This window comes from Ammospiza nelsoni, chromosome 2 (genome assembly GCF_027579445.1).
Source record: "Ammospiza nelsoni isolate bAmmNel1 chromosome 2, bAmmNel1.pri, whole genome shotgun sequence".
Taxonomy (NCBI): domain Eukaryota; kingdom Metazoa; phylum Chordata; class Aves; order Passeriformes; family Passerellidae; genus Ammospiza; species Ammospiza nelsoni.
In genome coordinates this window covers 106,359,933-106,377,246 of record NC_080634.1, presented here as the reverse complement: position 1 = coordinate 106,377,246, position 17,314 = coordinate 106,359,933, and the positions used below count along the sequence as shown (strand labels likewise).

The window sequence follows — 17,314 nt, the reverse complement described above, 5'->3', positions numbered from 1 at the left end:
AAAATTTTCAATTATACTTCAAACAATATCTCAGTTTCCATATTCCAAACCATCCCTGAACTGTCTGTCCACTGCTGTCCCACTGTGAGTGTTCCAACAGAGGGGTATGGCTTGGCACAGGTCTGAATGCCAGAGTGCTCATTGATTGACTGGGCAAGAAATAATACAGCTGCATTTAATACATTCCACTTTTGGGGCTGAAGATGAAGTCATCCCTGAACATTCAAGTATCTACTGGCATTAAATTATGCAGTTACAGAGAGTCAGACTGAGCAGCAGTTCAGACTGAAGGGAAGTCTCAAACTGTCTGCTTCATAAATTCCAGGAAGATTTAAATATGCACAAAGAACATGACTGGAGTCAACTTCATTCCTTTTGGCACTGAGGGCTGGTAACAATCCCAGCCATTATTTTAAGAAACATGGTAATGAAAACTCCTAGGAAAAGGAGAAGACCAAAACAATACTCTGCAAGGCAACTTGATATTTTATTGTTATTTTTGTCTGTCCATACTCCCATTCCCTTATGCTTCACTGAAACCAAGGCAAACTGACTCACACTTGTCTGAGGCACAGAGATAGAAAATGAGTCATTGTTGCTCTTGCAAGGTAATTTGCAAAGCTGCTTTCCTCATATTGATAAGAAGCTGATTTAAAGGAAACACGTAATTCTTTATTCACTTTTTTTTTTTTTAGCTCCAGCAGCTTGCTTTCTCTACTGCTGGATCTTTTTACTTATGCCTTCAGATGAATTTTGCATTGATTGATTCCTCTGCTGCAACACTCAGTACTTTTATCTGTAGAATCACTCAGTTTAAAAGGGGAAGGTTGGGTCCTTTGTTTTTGGGAGAGATGGGTGGCAATGCATCACTGCTGACACTGTGTAGGGAAATATTTCTACACTGCTCAGTGGTACTGTGAGCAACACACATTCCAAGTATCACACTCTCCCACTGAGTGTTACCTATTTCTGAGACTTTTGTAATTCTTCTGCTGAAGTTTGGAACCATCTCAGTCTTATGTTTGGCTGCTGTCCAAAATCTGGGAGAGGATCAGTCAGGAAATTTTTTTAAATAAAAAAAAAAAACCTTTTGTCAATAAAATAATGAACAAAAAGCAGCCAATATGCTGACCCAGCCTGTCTCATCAGTTTGGTGTCATCCAATTATCATTTCTGCAATCAACTTGAAACAGATTTCCATGTGAGAGGTTTATGATAGGATTTGAAGCACAGACTACCTAATAAAATTCCCAATTTTGCCATCTTACACAGAAAGGCTCACTACTGTGTTGAGAGTGCCAGTGGAATTCATGGGTTTATAAGCACATTTCAGAATAAAACAAGTTTCAGCTCTGCTAGAAGATGAGAAGGCAGGCATGTTTACTTCTCAGTTATGAGGAGTCTTGGTTTATTTTCTTTAAAGTGGTAGTGAATTTAGCAGATAAAGCTCTGCTTTCAGCACAAAGAAGTGCACATCATGATGATAAACTACAGTACAGGTGCCCACATAGACACATTAGAACAAAAGTAACTGCATAGCTCAAATTATAACTTACAATTAAATAACAAAACTAAGAATCACAGATACCAGAAATGCATTTTCTTACACACATCAGTTAAATTAATTTCATAATTACCATTGAATTCTTCAACTTCCAGATCAGGTGCCACTGTATAGTACTGTTCACATAACATCTTAGCTGTTTCATAAGCATCTACAAAACAACAGAACAAACACTGATTTATCAAAATCTAGTGACCAGCAGTGTCCACCCTCCCTGTGAAGGACCACAAACAGAACACTCACTTTGAGCACCAGTTTGCAAGGATGAAGCTGAAATCTAATCCCTTTTTCTCTCTACACTCATAGCCCAGTTGTCAGGAAAGGGAAAACTCTATCTAAAGCTCTACAAAGAAAAGCACAGTACTGGAGAGAAGCCATTTTTCTTCTTTGTTCAGGGCTTTAAAACCAGAAGGATGCAATCTTAGGCTGACCATAAAATCTACTTATTTTTTATTTCCTAATCACAGTTTAATACTTGTTCTTTCCATCTAAAATAAAAAAGGATGACATTACAGCCACAAATTCAGATTCTCCAAACAAAATACTATTTACAGTACTTAATTTTCAAGGTCTCTTGGAGAAAAGTTGGAGAAGATTCTTCATTTCTTCCCACTGAACCAAAAATGACACCCCCAAAGCCAAGTCAGGCTTTATGTATTGTTGAAACACAGGCAGAAAGTGTAAATTACCCTTTGTCACTAGAGGTGCCCCCTAAGGTTCAATAGCAGGCAATATTGTTTAACTTATCCATCAGTGTCTTGCAGGAAGGGGCAGAGGCCTCCTCAGTGAGCTCCCTGCAGACCCAGAGCTGGCAGGAGTGGCCAATACCCCCAGAGCTGGGCAGCCCTTCAGAAGGGCCTGACAGGCTGGAGAGAGAGGCAGAGGAATGGTCTGGGATTCAGACAAGGCAAATGCAGGGCCCTGCACTGGGGAAGGACCAGCCCAGGCAGCAGCACAGGCTGGGGGTGCCCTGCTGGAAAGCAGCTCTGCAGAGAAGGGCCTGGGGTCCCATGGACAATGAGCTGTCCATGAGCCAGCAGTGCCCTGGGGCCGAGAGGGCCAAGGGGATCCTGGGGTGCATTAGGGACAGCAGGGCAGGGAGGTGATCCTGCCCCTCCACCCAGCCCAGTGAGGCCTGTCTGCAGGGCTGGGTCCAGCTCTGGGCTCCTCAGCACAAGACAGAGATTTCTGGAGCAGGTCCAGTGAAGGGAAACAAGGATGAAGAGACTGGAACATCTCTTTTATGAGGAAAGTCTGAGGGAGCTGGGCCTGCTCAGCCTTGAGAAGAGACAACTGAGGGAAGCCCATCACTGTTTAAAAGTATCTGCAGGGGAGCTGCCAAGAGGATGGAGCCTTTTGGAGGCTCTTTTCTGTGATGCTGAGCAATAGGACCAGAGGCAGAAATTGATGCACAGGAAGTTCCACCTGAACATGAGGAAGAATTTCCTCCTTCTGCAGGGAACAAGCACTGGCACAGATTGCCCAGAGAGAGTTTGGAATCTCCTTCACTGGAGATGTTCAAGAACCACCTGGGTACAATCCTGTGCCTTGTGCTCTGGGATGGCCCTGCTTGAGCAGGGAGGGAGGTTGGACCACAGGATTTGCTGTGCTCCCTTCCAACCTGACCCATTCTGTAATTCTGTATTTTAAAGATTTCTCATTCTTTTCTTAGCAAATCTGGGTCAAACACTTAAGTGCAGTCTAACATTTCATCTTCCTCTAAAAGCCAGCTCTCTGGCAGAGTCCTATGACTGAAGAGACTGTGAAGTTCAAAGCATGCTTCATGATGTGGGTGGAGATTAAGTAGCAATAGCAGTGAGAGATCTAAATCTAAATTCCTGTGAGTGGCTCCAGAAAAAGCTCTAAATTCACTGTCAGCTCAAAAGTCTCACTGCAGGACAGTCAGCAAGACAGAGCCACCTCAGGCAGCACAGACACAGCACTTGGTGCAGCTGCTTGAAGCAAGATGTGACTGTTTAAATCATTTCTACATTGTGTGAAAGGCATACAGGGCTTGTAACTGCAACACACAGTACCAAAAGCAACATTTTAACTGATATACTGCTCAGAATGCTGCCTGTGAACCAGGACATTTGGGAACTAGCACAGCATACAGAGCATAAATTAATCCTTCCACCAATTCTACACAGAAAAGGCCTCAATCACCTTGACAGGACTATACAGCCCCTGTCTTTAAGGCCATTTGGTTTCTCTGAAAGGCAACACTGGACACTGGTCAGTGTTGTGGATGATCTATTTCAGCTACTTGTTTGAAAACTGGACTTAGCACCTTCTGACACTGTGCACTCCCCTGTCAAAGGCAGCAACTGTGAATCTGATGATCAAAATTGATTCAAATATTGCTATTAGAAGGCAAAGCTAAATAAACAACATGGCTGTAACATATAAAGTGCTGAGGCCAAAGTACAATAAGGTCAATCAAAAGAAAAAAACTGATGAAAAAGGCCATCTTAGGAGCTAAGAAGGGGTAGAAAAAAGCTGTAAGAGCTGTAAAAAGCATTACAAAGTGAACTATCATGCAGGTCAGACTTTGAGATAAGAAAGGTTTCCCTCTCACTTCACCAAAGGCTGAGAGAAAGTGAAGAGGAAAAACACATTCTGCCCCCCTTTGCAGCTGCACAAACAGCAGCAAAGGACAGACCCTGGAATTCTCTCCTACAGCAGGACCTGCATTTGCAAACAGACACACCCAGAGTGTGAACCCTCCATGGAGATGTTCCTGAAGCAGGAGGCATTGCCTCATGCCTCCCTGCTAACATTCTGAGAGCAGGTAAACATTCACAACCCAGAGCAAACAGGAGCTGCAGTGTGACTGTGCCAGCTCAGTCAGGTACAGCCATCACATCCATGTCCTCTGCAGGAGACAGAACAGGCTCTGTGTGACCAGGTGACAGAGCAATGTGGAGTTTCACTGGGATATCTGCACACCTGAGGACATTTTACTAAAAGGCCTAACTAAGCAAAATTGAAATTTCACTTACTCTTAGCTTTCTGTAATACCAGAACGTGATACAAGAGCAGTACCTGGGAACCTGCTTCAAAGTATTTCAGGAAGAAAACATCTAAAGTTTAACAAAACATTTAGACACTTCATCTGATATTTCAAAGCACAGATTAAAGCTATTAAAAATCAAATAGTGTTCTTAGTTCTGTTAATAAACCAAAAGCTTCTCTCCTCTCAATAACGAAGACATTAGAAAGTCTCAATAAGCCCAGAGGTTTATTGGGAGGAGAACTTTCATTTAATAAAATAAGAAAAGAAGAAATGGATTTAAATCACCTTCAGTTTCTTTTATCTCAACAAAATATTTCTGAATATTTTAAATTAGGGGATTATCTTCATCTTTTTTAATCTAATTAATCTTAACTTCATCTTACCTTTAACCACCTCTGCCACATCACAATTAGGATCAATACTTCCAATATGCTTGGGATGAGCAGGATTAATATCTCCACCAAACAGAAGTGCTAAAACAAAAAAGAAATGGTAGTAAATTATTTATTACCCTTGATGCAGGCCAGAAAGTTGGAATCTGATGGCATCTGAGATTTACTGGATATTGCATCATTTTGTAAAAAGATACTCCAGCAAATTGCCAGAATCCTCGCTTAAGAAGACAACTGGTCTAATTTCTCATCTTCCCTCCCTTTTTTTTTATTTTCAGTTTTTACAGTCAAGACTAGTTAAAACAGAATTCATGATGTGGGAGGGTTAAGGTGAAAACCTGCATTTCAAAGCAGATTATAAAAAATTAGATAAAATTAAAATGTAAAACACTCCATCCATACTGGTATGTCAGAACAGAAGCACTCACAACAATGAAAACATTACAGTACAAAGGGCTGTGGAACTGTAAGGCATCAATCAGAAGCCTTTTACACCCACCTAAGCTGCAAGCTCACAGCTGGCACAGAGGTCTCCCTCACTCCACTCCCTGGATCTCGGCAGTATGATCCCCACTCCCTCTCTGTACAAGGGTCTGCTACTCACCAGACCCTTCACCAAGAGTTTAAAGACAACTCCCAAAGAAGTAGAAAGGTTTTGTACTTTATTTCAGGAGTGATGTTCTGCCATTTTAGCAAGTTGGTGAGGTCTGACGTGAAGCAGGTGCAGCATGAGGTGAGCAGAAGTCTAGCTCTGAAAGCTTTTCTACCCTGGGCACAGCAAGCTCACACCCAGGCTCTGTGTCCTGCAGAACAGTTCTGCAGGAAACAAACAGTCTGCCAGGAATTTGGGAACAGAAATGCAAACCATGCAAAAACCTGGATTTGCATTCTGCTTTCCAATTATCTTTTTCTTCAGTGCTTCAAGATGAGTATTTGCCATCACAGACAGAGCACTAACACTGCTAACACACAGACATTATACAAGGTTAACTAAACTTCAAGCATCTACAAGCAGTTTTAAGCTCCAACCAGTTAAAGAGGAGGATCCGTAGGAAAAGCTAGTTCAGTTCAATGAATCAAATTTAATATTTTGGGATTACTGCAAAATACAGTAGCACTCAGACCAAGAATTATATTAAGACAATGTTTGTACTCTATTGCTAGGATTCTTCTTTGAAAACCTTTTTACTTGGTTTTATGTCTGTCACTCCTCTGCCCAGGTGCAAGCAAAGAAAAAGCTGTACATTTATCTCATTTTCTATGCTTTGCCACATCCAAGTTATCTCTACACACACAGCAAGGCATTTGTTAGTCACATGAAAGGTTACTGGAAAGACACACAACTTATAGTAAAACACCTCATACTCCAGCATCTGCATTGTCTGCAGCATACAACAATTTCTAAGAGCTCAGAAAAGCAAAACACTGAGCAGAGAATGAAGCTCTAGAGCTAAAAGGCACAAGACACACTAAAGCAGATCAGAAGACTGTCCTTAACTTTACACAGATCACTTTCTGCATGGTTGCACATGCTGGTTAATAGGAGCTGTGCAAGTAACTCCCTTCACTCTGTAATATGAATATAAAAAAAGTGAGTTTATTAGTAACAACAAATGAAACAGAATCTGTTGACAAAGGATGGCTAATTCCAGTATTTATCCATAAATAAGAAATAGGAAGTAAGGGAAGACAAGATATAATTTAACACTTCAGTTAGAAATACTCAACCCTCTTTAGAAGGCAAGAAAGTCTAGATAACTTGCTGGAAAAAACAGGATGTATAGTACTTAACCTATTAAAAATGTATGGCATCTTTGCATTTTATTATGAAATAAATGAGCTCTACAAACTATGTTGAAAGCTTTGTGAGCAGGAAGATACAGCTACTCTACTACTCCCTAAAAATACTTTATGGATCACTTCACAAGCCATCTCAGCCAGTGAGACTAAAAAGCAACAGCCACACTAACAAAGACTGACAGCTCTAAAAGAAAGCACACTGGTGTTTTGGATTCATTTCTGATCATTGCAAAGTACCAAACTGCCAGTAACCAGCTGCCAGTATCTCTTTTGCCACAATTAGCACAAAATAGTCATGAGTAAGGAAAAAAAAAATACAAAACAAAGCTTCATCTTCAGGTTTACAAGCAATAACTGAGTTTCCAAGGAAGAGAAAAGCAATTACTTACTGTGCTGGTTAATAAGCATACGGAAAGAGATGCGGTTGGTGTAGAATCTATCTAGGAAATACTGGATGTTACTGCTAACAAATGGATCAAAGCCATACTTTTCCTTGTACTCAATCACCCCTTGTGCCATGGTTGGAACCACGTCATTGTGTCTGTTCCTGACTTTAATTAAAACATCTAAAAAGCTGGAGGAAACAAAATTAGAAATAGATTGTTAGAAATATAATTAAACTCAACAACAGCATAACCATATTATCTGTTTACTATGCCTCCCAGTTAGTAACAAATATGAGAGGGAAAATACAAAAATATAGTACCTAAACAAGCCTATTTAAAAAGAAGTATTTGCTCACCCTCTCACTCACAAGACTGTGAAGCATTTAGAGCCCCAAATAAGTTATTTCTCCCACAAATATTCATTGAAATTAATTTAATCTCTCTTCAACATTGATGGATAGCAAAAGATTCTCCTTCATCACAATCATATGCACTACCATAACTCTCATGCCCTGCAACTCCTAACAGTAGCTGAGAGACTGGAAAGGAAACTCAGGGAAAAAAAAAACCTGACCACCCTTTATTATTTCCTTAGAAAAATGTGTGTTTTCTTCCCAACGCCTCAACCCATGCAGTGAATTCTGAATGCATTTCCTTCACCTGGCATCTCCTGGGCTAAGTTAGAATCTCAGGACAGGTAATTGTGTGAGTCCTGTTCAGTTTCCTCTGCCACCACTGGATGGCAGAGCGAATACAACGGAGCTCTCGTCCGGAGCCCGGCAGCTTTTAGAGAACACTCCCATTGCTTTTAACAAGCATCTCCTTTGAAACAGCTCGCAGGATTTCTGCTTCTCCTGCCAAGGCTGCTCAACACCTGTGATCTTCAATGTGCTCATCCTTTTTGCCCCCACATGCAAACCCATACATACAGGAAATATCAGTTATTAAGAGCTTTCTAAAGAGGAAACATGGAAAAGCAGTACTACTTAATTCTGCTGCATTCTCCAATACTAAATTAATGTTAACACCACAGTGTTTATATAATGCTGTTATAGAAAGTACAAACGGTGAAATGCAGCTTTCCAAAGAAAGCAGAGCTGGAACGCTTCTTAAACTATGCCTGCATCTGCAACTCTACAGAGAGTACAGCTTTCAAAAAAAAAAAAAAAAATCAATAGAACATTCTTTGTAGATTTATAACAAATACTGAAAATAAATGTATTTTATTTTTATCAAAAGTAGACTATACACCTGCTAATGAAAGAATAACAGAAATCATTGAAAGGTCATCTAGTCCAATCCCCCTGCAAATGAGCAAGGGAAAGAACAAAGACCACAAAAAGTAAAAAGGACCAGTTATTGGTCACCACATGTAAGATCTTTTCTTCCTTTTCAGCACCACTTAGTCAAGACAGTAATTTTTTATACCATTTTTAACAAGTGATACACTTTTAAAATAATTTCTCCCACCCTACACTGCCACCTGCAAAGGAATGTAGGATCCCTTTTTACTAGTTTTTTCCTGATCCTAAGTCTAGCAAGCAATTTTTGCCTGTGTGTTAACAAACAGTTCAGCACTCTTTCAACACTACTCTGTTGCATAAAAAAGAGGAAGTTTTATCTGCCTAAATCTCCATTCCAAATACTATCACAGTACAGAATGACTGTTCTCTTACTTACCAGTCTTGCTGACTGGGCAGTTTAGAACATTGAATGCTTAAAAGGTTTATAGACTTTATGTGTTTATTGAGTCCTGGCTCTGTGGGATGTGTTACCTCTGAGAGGGGATGTCAGAGCCTGGTGCCTGCTGTACTTGTGCTGCTGCTCTGTTTCTGAGCAACAAGGCCCTAGCAAAGAGCAGAGCTGGAAGCAATGTTTACAGTCACATCTGAAACACAACTGACAACACTCTCTCCTGACTGTTGTTTGCTCTGCTATTTGTTTTTAAATACCTCCACTATCCAAAATATATACCTGATGCCAAGAGGGCAAATTGTTCGCTGATATCCCACTACAAAAGTGCTTCAATGCACAGAGCATGCCAAAGGGCAAAGGGCTTAGGTTTATCTGCTGCAGACCAGCAAAATCATAGCTGAAGCTTAGTCAGCATAAAACAAAATATATAAAAAAGGAATGCCTGATTATTGCACTGATATGAGAGTTCCTGGTCCATCTTCCAAGATAAATGAGTTCACTCATGTTTCTACTAAGCAGATGTTTTTAAAGGAACAAACACAAGAGGAATACAGGCAAATCTCAAAGTGGCAGAGCAGAAATCAGAATACACCTCCTTAACCTTAACACTCATTCCTTACAGTCCCTCTACCTGCTACACTCCCAAAGGCCACAAAGCTTTTACTGTACTCAAACTGTGGGACACTGTATCAAGGAATTTTAAACTGTTTATGGGATTAATTAGGAATACTCCAGAACAGCTCTGAAATTTTTTTACCAATTACATTTTCTGACCACAAATCTGTGTATTTTCAAAACCACAAAGAATAAATAATGCAGTTGGTTCAACAAATGAGAAATTATTAATCAGAAGCTACTTTAGTTCAGTGAGCTTCAGTGGTTTCTGCCTTAACAAAAGAATACTTAAAGCATTACCACAGGTGTTAAATGAAGGCTAAAAAATTCTGCAAATACAAGAAATAGCTTCTGTTGTGGCATTCATTAATTAACTTCCTAATAACCTATATATATTATACTGTTTTGATCCATCACTACAGTACAAGAAAACAAGCATAAGAAAGTCAATATGAAAATAAAGGGATTTTTTTAGTGTTTTATGGATAATATTACCTGAAACATGAAAAACACAAAAGTGATGAGTAGAGTAAAAATCCTTTTAAATGCAACAAATGCAATGGTCTGAGGTTTTTCTCAGTGGCTGCTCTTTTTTGAATCAGTGCTAACTGGCAGCTGAGTATGACAAGAAAGAGGTAAAAGTTCACACTCTGAAAGATTTCTCTACTAGAAAGTCTATTTACTTCCAAAGTTCAAAACTAATTAAAGCAGCATTTCACTTTACCTAAAAGTAACAAAACGGCACCTCCTTAATCAGATGTACTCCAATATTTACTTAGCTCAAACTGCTTACAGAGCCACTATTTTAACTGCAACTCTGCAGAGAGGAAGGTTCTTGTTTACCAAGTTCCTTGTGCACGTTATCTCAGACACGCTGGCAGCTGAGGGCCGCAGTGGCTGCCAGCTCCAGGACACTCCCCACACACCCTCCCCTGAGAGGGCCACAAAGAGAAAAACCAGCAAACTCGGGGGTGTAGAGGCTGCACTTAATGTCCTTTGAGAGCACATGTGAACAGTGTGTTTTACAAACCCTTCAATTTTTGAAACACAGCTTAAACCTGTGTGTTTACTGGACAGTGACATCTTGGGAAATTCCCAACACTTCTGCTGGCCTGCACTCTTCACCAAGCGTGGACACCTTATCTTAGGGCTCCTGTTATCACACTGTTTGGCAGGACTGCAGAAAAACTTCCACCTGACCCTTCTACAGCTAAAAAAGATATCTGTGTTATCAAAAAGGTAAAAGTAACCTACCATTTTACAAATGCCCATACTACTGACAGTGACAGCAATGTGGCAATGCTGCACTGGGGCTTCATAAGGTTTGCTAACCAACAGAAGGCAACAGAGAAACTGAAACACTTGTGAAATGCTTCATTAGAACAATGCTAATGGAAAAAAATCTCTTCAAAGGATTTTGTCCAGCATTCACAAAAAGATAAAACTCATGCACATCCATCTACATCCCAATTCATACACTAGGAGCAGAGAGGAGTTGGGCCGCTCTGACAATCAGCTTTAGTTTAGTCTCTGCACCAACTCCTATAACCTCTCACCCTCTCCACTGCAGGGGCACTGCTGCCTTTGCTGGCCACACCAACATTTTAGGGAGCACAGAGCTCAGTGGGCTACTCTTCCACTACATCCATTTCCCAGTTCACTCACTGTGTGGCCTCACACACAGCTGTGCCAGTACATGGATGACATCTATAGTACCACAACATTAATACAGAAAATGGTTTCCCCAGAAAGAGAGCCCAAACTCAGAACACCACAGCAGGCTATCCAGACAAGCAGTGATAAAACCACAAATAATCAGGGGACAGTTTTCTGTTCAACTGATAAAAGCATTGCACCATTTTAGAAAGCAGTAATTGAAGAACTACTGCCAACATTGATAGAGCACATCTGTGGATATCCAACCTCCTTGAATGATCAGTTTAGCTCCCCTTCTCTCCTCTGCTACTGTTACCCTGATTAGCCAGAAGAGAAATGTTCACCTCAGCTGACAGAAAGTCCAACAAGGCACTCTTAAATTTCTAAAAATCAACTGCCCTGTTATTCTTCATGTTTTTGAGTGTCTGAGGTGGACAGGCATGGATGATGTTCAGCTCCAAACAGAAGCTGCTGGGATGGCACTGGAACAAAGGCACTTCCACCCAGGCAAGATTCTCATCATCCTGTGACACCAGTTAAGGGAGAAGGGATGGGGGCCATCATGAAATGCCTAAATCACCTGATATCCTTGGACAAGGATGGGCATTCAGTGACCAAAGGATGCAAGGCTGGGTCTTCTGTACTATAGGCCATATACCCTGTAACATTAACATGTAAAATGTGCTGTTCTAGAGCCTGTTCCACACAGGAACAGGACAGTGGAAAGGAGCCAAGAGATGGAGCTGCTCCAAGCCCTCACAGGCTGCTCTTGGTACTCAGATTCCCCACAGCTACTGCCTGCAAAAGGGGCTTTGGTCCAAAGGACCAGACATACCTTATCATCTGCCAGGTTTTTCTTTAAGCCAATCAATCTGGTTAAAGAAAAGAACTATTCCTATTTATGCATCCCTAAAGACACTTAAAGTGTCTTCTAGGACTTAAATGTCCTAGATAAAGGCTCCAATTCCATATGTAATGATATATGCAATCAGAAGAGAACAGAAAACTTCTATGCAAACTTAAATTAACTCAGAAATGTGGGGATTTTCCCCAGTGAAAAGCAGCATTCCTGATACTTTCTGACCATACTGATGGGCTTCTGACCACAAGACATGAAATTAGGATATGGCTAGGTAGCAGCAACATGGAATACTGACACAGGAGTTGAGAAATTTGTTAGATTTATCTGTATAATCATAAGATAAATATGGACATAGTTAAGAGTATTTTTGAAAGACACAGTTTGTAAAGAATATTTTAAAAGTCTAATTACAGCTCAATATGCAATTAAATGGCATAGGCTTCAGTAACTTAGGAATAAATGACATCCCAGAGCAGGAAAGTAAATCTGACTGTCTAATCTTAGTCTATCCAATACTGCCAAAAAGAACAAATCTGCTTTTTAATCAGATAATACAGTTTTAATGTCTTTTCAAAGGTCAGATGTGGTACAGAAGACAGGTCTTACTGTCAAAGACCCTAGCTGAACTTCACCTCAACAGGTAGCAATAAATTCCATGCATATTATTTTATGTACTTAATTACACAGCATACAATAAGTGCAAGATTTCAAAGCTTTTAACAAACAGCTAATCCTGAATGATTATTATAAGAATTATCCTGAATGATATTGATATTTGCTTCATTATGAGATATTTGTTCTCATACTCATTTAGAGCATTGCAAACAATATTTGCAGTTGCCATGAAACAGTATCAGGACTGCCATATCCATATGGTAGAATCAGATAATTGATGTGTTAATTATGAGACTCTCAACTAGATCTCCAAGAGAACTACTCATCAGCCTTTATTTATTATACTGTGATCTACCTTGAACCTCTGAAGTTCATAAAAAGCTGAAATTCAGCTACCTAAATACTGAAAGATGGTTTCAGAAGTTACAAAACCACAACCTCAGCCCACACATCCTGGACATGACAGGATTAAAAGGACCTGTGTTACATTTGCCAAGCTCACTCAGGTGTTTAGGACAGCTTATGCCATCTCAAAGGGCAACAGACACCTAAGTTTTGGTAACTTAACCCCATAAAGGAAAGCCTGCTGATAAACTAGTCACAAACAGAAATTCCTGTGTCATCAGCAAACATGCTGATGATGTAAATACAGAATCACAAAATGTGACAGCTAGAGGTGGTTGAAAAACTGATTTGATTTATCCTCTACAGAATAAGCACACCTAGAATGTCACTAAATCTATCTAATCTATTTATAAAAGCTTTTAAAATGGATGCTCTACAGCCTTCAATCTGTTCTCATTAATATTACAATCTTTACTTTTTGCCCTGCACACATTCTCAACTTTAATAAAAACCAGACATTTTTTTAATTCTCCAGTTCTTCACTTAGAGCAACCCATTATTCCTTATTACAGTGACCTTACTTCTTGGCACATGCAGACTTCCAGCGTCTCCAGTATCTGTTTTTGCCAGCCTAGACAAATGCCTTCAGCATCATTCAGAGGTGGAACTATCCAAGTCTCTAAATCTTGTGCCTTTCACATCAGTACTGCCCATGAGTGTTTTAATTTCTTAAGAGGCAGTATCCAGAATGAGTAAATGGTACTCACTCTGAGTAAATGGTTACTTTCCCCTTGTTCAATAGCACTACAATTCAGCCAGTCTTTAATCCATACAGCTCCTTCTACAGCTCTGCCATGCAGGGAACTTTGTATTCCTGCACCTGAGCTTCTTCTACATGTACTGGTTGAAACACAAAAGCTGAAGTGTCAAGATCTCAGGTAACATGCTCACAACCAAAAGTGCACAACATTTGAAATGCAGCACCTCCCAAAGCCCTTATTTAACCTAGTGTAACAACACAATGTATGTATATGAAGTTTGCTGAAGGTAAAACACCATTTTTGCACAACACAGGCTGCATGGTGCACAAACAGAGCAAGGCATTTGATGAAACTCTCTTTAAAGCACTGCTTGATCATGAAGGATTTCAGAGCTTAAAAAGAAATCCAGAAGACAAACTACCCTAAGAAAGTTAATTAATGGAACAAAACCCCTGCAAGAAGTAATATCCTGAAACAAAGCTGACTGCTATAGGTACAGGGTAACTACAGACCCTAGTAATGGACAAGTGTCTGTATGAGTGTGTGTGTATTTGTGTTTTAGTTGTTTTGTTTTCAAGTCTCTGATGCATGTTTCACCTGCTGTTCTCATATGAGGGGTTCTTCTCTGTTTTATGCATACACACTTCAAGGAAACATTCTAATGGCAATTTCAATGTTATTTTGTTGATAAAGAAAATTGGCTAAGTTTTCCTTTCTTTTCAAGTAATGTTACTCAGTGAGGTAGGTGAACAACACTAATTGAAGTCCATTGAAAAAGCTTTTAGATAAAAACAATGACTGACACATCAGAATGCTTTCAAACTGAAAAGAATCTCAAACCATTCATGTATTAACATACTTTATTTACAATAGAGCACTAAGCTCAATGTATACTAAAATGACATTTTACTCTTAAGTATCTGATATGAAAGTATAGTCTCCTATCCATGTTGTTTTCTCAATACAGTCTTGAAGGAAGCATTTCATGCCATTTCTTAAACTACCAATCTGCATAACTACAAAATATACTGTTCAAAAGCACTTAAGATACCTACATTCTACTCTAGATTACAATTTTAGCTTTTGCAATACACATTCTAACTTACAATTAAGGTAACTGTTTTCCTAGAGTACAAAACCACTTGGTATTTCAGACAGATTATCTGAAAATGAACTGTTAGGAAAAATAAGTTACTCACTCATCCAGAACATGAGGATCCTCAGGACTTTTATTTTCATATTCTAAAAGCTCAAGGAAACTCTGCATGTACCTGAAATAAGTGAAAATTATAGAAAGAGAATTAAAATACTTAAACATAAAATACTCTGCATGTACCTGAAATAAGCAAAAATTATAAAAAGAGAAATAAACATAAAATACTTTTTAATTTCATAAAAATACATAAAATACATAAAAAAGATAATTAAACATCAAATACTTTTGAATTTCTTTAGTTCTAAGACTACAGGGTCACGTAAAAGTAACAGATGCACAGTACACAGTTCTCTTTAAAGATTAAAAGTAAGTGGGATGCTGCAACAAAGGGAAAGAAAGCAACTACAATATATTAAGTGAAAAAGTATTACTTATGACCTTACAGTTTGCAATTCAGGAAAATTGCTATGTAAATGAAACTGGAGTTAACAGGAGCAAAATCTCTCCACAGGTACATGTGTAATTTCAGGTAGTTTGCCCCTGTATTTTGATTTTTCCACTCATCTACTCTATACTGATGTTAGTTTTCTCCCATATTCCTCAGAGAGCAATCCAAGTTTTCTTTCAAAAGCAAGCTCAGAGGAACACTCCCCAAAAGGCACAATAACAGGACTGCACCAAGCTGGTCTTACCAGGGCTCTCCAGGGGAGCACACCCTTCACACACTCCCACTGCTCCTCTGTGTGACACAATCCTTGGTTTCACAAAAACCCCTCTTACCCAACACAGCTCTCTCCTGCTCAGACCTTGGGTTCACAGGAGATTAACTGAGGCTCAGAGCCCCGCAGGTACCACACAGGACCCAAAGCAGAAGGCCTCAAGATGAACGTGGCCAGCCTGCTCTGTAGGACACGGGCACCACCAGTACAAATGTGCCACTCACACACAGCTCTGTGCTCAGCACCAGCCACCGCCCCTGGAGCACATTCAGACACATTCAGCTCACATGGAGCTTTAGGGACCACAGAACCAGGACCTGTTTCCTGAGTAAACCACACAAGGAATCAATCACACACATAAAAGGCAGGGTTTGTACATTACCCTCCCTTCACTCCTGGTTAAGTGTCACAGACATATTTTGTGAAAAATCCTTTCTTTAGGAATTTTTTTCTCCTGAGAAGCTGAGAGGCCTCAGGAACAAAATGTAAACATTGATTATCTGCTGCTATGGAATGCAACTGGTGCATCTGTGATTGGTCTCATGTGGTTGTTTCTAATTAATGGGCAATCACAGTCCAGCTGTCTGGACTGTCTCTGTCACAAGCCTTTTTTATTCATTCCTATTCTGTTCTTAGCTAGCCTTCTGATGAAATCCTTTCTTCTATTATTTTAATATAGTTTTAATATAATATATATCATAAAATAATAAATCAAGCCTTCTGAAACATGGAGTCAACATTGTCATCTCTTCCCTCATCCCTAGACCCCTGTGAACACCGTCACAGGTAAACACTGCCACTCCACCTACAGCATCAACACTAATCAGATGGTAATCACGTGTGTGTCAACAGCTCCAACTCCCAGGAGAGGTGAAATAGACAGAAGAAAAACCAAACAAACCTTTCTTGCACATGAAAACTAATTGAAAGGTTTAAACAGCTGAAGCTAACACAAGAGAGAAAAAGTAACCACAGAGCCTACACAAGGGAAAAGCAAAACACACAACCAAGCCTTTCCCTTCTCAGTAGCAGCTACCCACTAGATTAGGTCAGCTCAACAAAATGACCTATGCATAAGCTCTTTTGGTAGCAGTTCTATGTTAAGACCAGCTTAAGAAGGCTGTGAAACTTCATCCTGCATCTTCAAGCTACAGTGAAGCTTGGGCCAGCACTGTTGTCTGACTCCCTCCAGAACCACATGCCACTTGGTCCACCCCCATTTCAAGCTTCAGCCATAGGTCAGTGTGACATTCCTCAGGGACACTGACATTTTCCCCATGGTCAGCACAGGAACAGCAGCTCCTGTCCCTCGGTGCATCTGTGCCCTCCTGCAAATACCAGGAACCATTACAGAAACCCCTCAAATATTTGTCACAAGAAGGGCACGAAGCTCACACCTTTAGTAATGCTTATTTTAAAAGATGTTATTTTATGCTGCTAAGAAATGTCACCAGTTCACAACCATCACACTCTGAATTTGGCTGATTCACATGCAACAATGAAATCATGATCATGCTCACTCATAGAGGTACACATTCTTCAACCCCCACCTGTCATTGTACAATACTATCAAAGTCCTGGTTCTGAAACTTCACCACACTTGGGAAGCAACACAAAGATTGTTTTTAATACAGACCTCCTACCATAAATGTCAAACCACAGCAATCCTGTGCAGACACAAGGATAAAACAGCAATGAAGGCTGCTGGTACTGAAGGCAGCTGACACCTGAT

The 17,314-nt window shown here is 40.0% G+C and overlaps 1 protein-coding gene across 1 annotated transcript in view; it reads right to left on the bottom strand.

Annotated features, from left to right (window-relative positions):
- PDK3 (pyruvate dehydrogenase kinase 3) overlaps positions 1–17,314 on the bottom strand; it is a 53,045-nt gene that overhangs the window by 13,814 nt on the left and 21,917 nt on the right. The window contains exons 3-6 of the mRNA XM_059465891.1: positions 14,907–14,978; positions 7,162–7,346; positions 4,964–5,053; positions 1,638–1,715 (exon numbers count right to left, since the gene is read on the bottom strand). Of these exons, the coding sequence (XP_059321874.1) occupies positions 1,638–1,715; positions 4,964–5,053; positions 7,162–7,346; positions 14,907–14,978 (425 nt within the window). The remainder of the gene's footprint in view (positions 1–1,637; positions 1,716–4,963; positions 5,054–7,161; positions 7,347–14,906; positions 14,979–17,314) is intronic.